The sequence below is a fragment of the Argentina silus genome (genome assembly GCF_951799395.1).
Source record: "Argentina silus genome assembly, chromosome: 12".
Classification (NCBI taxonomy): domain Eukaryota; kingdom Metazoa; phylum Chordata; class Actinopteri; order Argentiniformes; family Argentinidae; genus Argentina; species Argentina silus.
The window spans coordinates 17,446,801-17,451,800 of NC_139666.1; the positions used below are offsets into that span (position 1 = coordinate 17,446,801).

A 5,000-nucleotide genomic window follows, 5' to 3' on the forward strand; every position below is an offset into this window, starting at 1 on the left:
CCCCCCCCCCCCCCCCCCCCCCCCCCCCCAGCGCTCTCCTCTCTCCTCTCCCTCCTCCTCCTCTCCCTACCGAAGACTTTAATTAATGCCTCTTTCATCCATCTTCATCCATCACTTCAGAGCGGAGCTGGGAGAGGGCTCGGGTGCGTGTGTGCGTGCGTGCGTGCGTGCGTGCGTGCATGTACGGCTTCAAGTCTTCTCCTTTTGGTTTCCTTCTTCCTCCCTCACCCTTCGCTTTTCTTTTTTTTCCTTTGGTCTTCGTCCCGAACGTTAAGTTAGCTTCTGTTGTTTCCTGCTACAGTATGCGTCCTTATCTCTCTCCTCCCAGTCACTCTCTCCCTCTCTTTCTTTCCCCGTGTCTCCTCTATTCCCCTCCCCTCTGTTCTAGTCCCATGACCCTTTTGTCGTCATTCTCTCTCTCTCTCTCTCTCTCTCTCTCTCTCTCTCTCTATCTCTCTCTATATCTTATCTCTCCCTCCCTCCCTCCCTTTCTCTCTCTATCTCTGTCCCCCCCCCCCCTCCCCCCCTCTCTCTTGGGGTAGTGCTCAGCTGTAGAGCACGGCGGACTCTAATGGCAGATCATTATCATGCTAATTAGAGCACTTTGTAGCTGCCGCCCATCACCATCCCCCCTCCCCCCCACCCAACCCCCCCCACCCCTATCGTTAAAAGGCCACTCTCCCCCCCCCCCTCCCCCCCCCCCCCCCATCGTTAACGGAAGGCACAGCAGCGTAATTGGACGCCATTTATTCCGGAGAGCAGGTTATTAAATCACACAGGGGTGAGGGGAGCGTATCCTCAATGTCTTGTCCCTCTCTGAAACCTGGCTACCTCAATCTCCCCTCTGCTGATCTCTCTACCCCCCCCCCCCCCCCCCCCCCAAACCCCCCACCACACCCCCAGTACTTTAAACTCCTCTAGCTAAGTGTGCCGGCTACATTAATAGAATAGAATAGAAGGGGATTTGAATGCAGCTCATGCTCAATGAAATCAACTCAAATTGAATATGAATGCAATTATTTAATTCATTGAACAGAATGTCGTCTGCGGTTTTCTGATTGGCTTCTCGTTCAGGGTAGAGAGACACAGGTTGCCCCTGACGAGGGTGGCTTGGAGACAAAATATTTGGGTGTTTTGGTTGGACCTGTTCTTCCTTGTGGATATGCCAAACTTCGCTTCAGGCATTTTACAGAACTGGCAAAGAGGTGTGTTTCAGCGTTAGGTATCAGGAAACCATGAAGGTACTGTCTGTCGTCTCCTGCCTGGAATATTTCGACAGACATCCAACTATTGTTTAGCGCCAACAAAGTGTTTTGTTTCTCTTTAAGCACTTATGAAAACATTTCAGGCTGCGTTGCTAACCCACAGCATTCCCGGAGGGCGGGCGGGCGGGCGGGAAGGGGGGACGGGGGGGGGGGGGGGGGGGGGGCGGCGTGATACACCGTGTAGATTTGGGAGCGTTTGAAGAACAGGATGGACATTCTTCCTTTGAGAAAGACCTAAGGCTTTTTGAAACATTGCTAAAACGTTCCTGCATCGCACGCCCATCCTGTTGTCTTATCTGGCACCGTGTTGAACAAACAGTACGGTCGATGCGTCTGTCTGTGACATCGCCTGTGCATGTTACCGGTACAGCACAAGGCTACATGGTGGAGGCACAGTCACTGAATCTGGTTGTGGTTCTCCTCACAGTCGTCGTGGGTGTGCTCCAGGGGGTGGCTGGCGGAGGTGGAAATCGGAGGATGGGGCTCATTGTAATGCATGGCAAGCATTAAGGAATGTGATCAAACATGTTGTGACATGGCCTATCCAAACAAGAACACAACAGCATGAAATCACTAAACACGCGATGTTCGACACAATTCCATATTCCGTTTCCGTGCGTTACAATGAGCCCGTCCTCCTGAGTTCTACCTCCCCCAGCCTCCCCTGGTTTGCGCTGTGTGTCTTTGCGGTGCTTTGTGCCGTTGTGTTATGTTTTTGGTGTAATGTTTTGTGTTATGTTTTGATTATTAGTTCTGTCACACTGTGATGTGACGTGCAGACATCTTTGCAGGGGGAGCAGCTGGAGAGTAGGGCTGGGATCACCGGGAGGTTGCGTGTGGGGGTTGACAGACAAGGCGGTGTGGGGGGAACCTGTCACAGACTCAGTCGGACTGTTGTTATTGTCTGACAGGGAGAGGTTGAAACTCTCTCTCTCTCTCTCTCTCTCTCTCGGTTTCACAGAGATTACTTAATAACACAGGGAACGACAGCACCGCGCTTCTCCCTCCCTCCCTCCCTCCCTCCCTCCCTCCCTCCGTCTTTCATCTTCTCATGAATACCAATCATTTCTGCAGTTGTTCTTGTTCTGCAGTTGTTCTTTCTTTTTGTCTTTGTTGATCCCTCCATCCTCACGGTATTTCATACATGTCTGCTCTTCAGTCTCTCTCTCCTTCTCCCTCCCACTCACAGGAGTGGGCAGGGACACAAACCTTAAATTCGTCCTTCCCAAGCAATGCTTTGAAATATCCAGAAATGTAAAATCAGAGGTGTACTAATTGAGATATCTGCACGAATACAGACCACGTTGATAAATGATCATTTGATTTAGTTAGGTTGATATGATGAAATGATCCCAAATCGTTTCGTATTTGCATGGATATCTTTCATTCTAGCATAGAACCTAGCACAAGTATAGTGTGTATATTGTGAATTGAATTTGAATATGAATTGAATTTGATTTGGATTGTTCCCCTTTTTCTCCCCTTCACAGATGGTATGTCCCGCTCTTCACCCTCATCTTCCTCATGATCTGCTGCTACGCCAGAATCATCTATGTGGCCAATGAGAGGGTGAGCTCAGCTTCCTTCCACTGCTTCATTTGCGACCAATCAACAACGGGGATCACACAGTCTGAATCCTGAGTGGCCAATAAGGGGAGATTGTTCAAATTGTCTCAAATTCCTGTTTGGTCAATAAGAAATAGAGATTTCGTTATCTGAATTCTGAGTGGCCAATTAGGAAATCGGTCGGATTCCTGACTTGCCGATCTCCAAATCAATGGTTCCAAGTGTGTGTGTGTCTGTGTCTGTGTCTCTGTGTCTCTGTGTGTGTGTGTGTGTGTGTGTGTGTGTGTGTGTGTGTGTGTGTGTGTGTGTGTCTGTGTCTGTGTCTCTGTGTGTGTGTGTCTGTGTTCTGTGTCTCTGTGTGTGTGTGTGTGTGTGTATTTTCCTCGCAACGAAAACTGGAAGCAAGGGAGAAATTCAGGTTTTCCTCTCACCCCACCCTCCTCCATAGTTCCATTCCCTCCTCCCTCCCTCCCTTTCTTGTCCTTCCCACGTCCCCTCCCTCCCTTGCTCAGAGCTTTGTGTTCCGTGCCACAGTGAGGGTGTAGTGGAAGCCTCGAGGCAACATTCCAGAAGGTTCCACATAGCTGCCGTACCCCTGGCTTGACGTCACAACCAGAGCCAGGCGTCCTGAGGCGACAGGAAGGGCACTGGTTTTTAACAAACACTGAAATTGTGTAACATATGGATTATGTTATAAAAGTTGCTTCTTCAGACAGACAGACAGATAGACAGAGAGAGACAGGCAGAGAGAGACAGACAGACAGACAGACAGACAGGCAGAGAGAGACAGACAGACAGACAGACAGACAGACTTATTGAGAGACAGATAGACTGGACGGACAGACAGAGACAGATACTGACAGACAGACAGATACTGACAGACAGACAGACAGAGAGACGGACGGCCAGAGACAGACAGACTGACTGACAGAGACAGACAGACTGACTGACAGAGACAGACAGACAGACAGACAGACAGACAGACAGACTGACTGACAGAAGAAGAGAGGAGGAGACAAAGTACCATTCCTTTTATCACATCTGTGATAAAGAGAATAAATGAAATGGGTTGGTGTGCAACCTACTTCTCATATCTCATTCTGCTCTCTGCTTCCTCTGTCACCCGTGTCTCCCCTCACTCGCTCTCTTTCTATCTGTCTTTCTCACTCCCTCTATCTTCCTCTCTTCCTCTCTCTCTCTCTCTCTCTCTCTCCCTCTTTTTCTGTATTATATTTATGAAGAGCTCAAGCCTTATCTCTTCACTGCTGCAGGCTCTCTCACTGTAAAGAATTTCTAAAGCTTGAGTGGGGAGTAGGTGGCGATGGAATGGAGAGAAGGGCGTAAAGAAAGAGATATGGCCGAGGAAGACAGAGAGAGAGACACAGAGAGACACAGAGAGAGAGAGAGAGAGACAGAGAGAGACACAGAGAGAGAGACAGAGAGAGACAGAGAGAGACACAGAGAGAGAGACAGACAGAGACAGAGACAGAGAGAGAGAAACTGAGGTTGCTTTAAATGTTGGAAAATGTGAAAGAAAACAGCTCTATAGTTGATAGTTTAACTCGTAATAATTTTTAATCATTCTTGTCATCAGAAAGTATTTTTGTGGATATATTTTCTAATAGAATTAAGCAAGTTGAGGAGGATAAGGATTAAAAATCTAGATCAGCCTCCTTAATGTGCCTTATTGAAAAGCAGTGTGTTTTGTTTGCTTTAGGGTGAGCATTCTGCAGTGGTTCTCTGCAAGTGTGTACACACACACACACACTCTCTCTCTCTCTCTCTCTCTCTCTCTCTCTCTCTCTCTGTCTCTCTCTCTCCCGTGCTTAAAATCCACACTGAGTGACAGACAGCATTAGACTAGGGACATACTCACACACACCTCTTTTGTCTTCAGCGGTCAGATAGTCCACTGTCAATCACTCTTTCATACCACCTGATTTTCTCTTATCTCTCTATCTCCCCCCTTCCTCTCTTGTCGCTGGCAAATAGACAATGAGTCTCTCCTCCCCCTCCCCCCTCCCCCCTCCCCCCTCTCCTCTCTCACTCTTTATGTTAGATGTCCTCGCCCTCTCTCTAACCTTATCACCAGTGTGATCAATGGCCACAGGTCTGCCCTTCTTGCTTATACTCAACGGTGCTGTCCCTTTACTGTCTCTCTCTCTCTCA

The 5,000-nt window shown here is 48.7% G+C and overlaps 1 protein-coding gene across 1 annotated transcript in view; it reads left to right on the forward strand.

Moving 5' to 3' along the window:
* The window catches only part of LOC310812772 (cyclic AMP receptor-like protein A), a gene marked incomplete at its 3' end in the record, with an annotated part of 33,655 nt that overhangs the window by 12,114 nt on the left and 16,541 nt on the right, over positions 1-5,000 (forward strand). Inside the window, exon 9 of the mRNA XM_083681473.1 lies at positions 2,756-2,834. Coding sequence (XP_083537599.1) covers positions 2,756-2,834 — 79 coding nt within the window. The remainder of the gene's footprint in view (positions 1-2,755; positions 2,835-5,000) is intronic.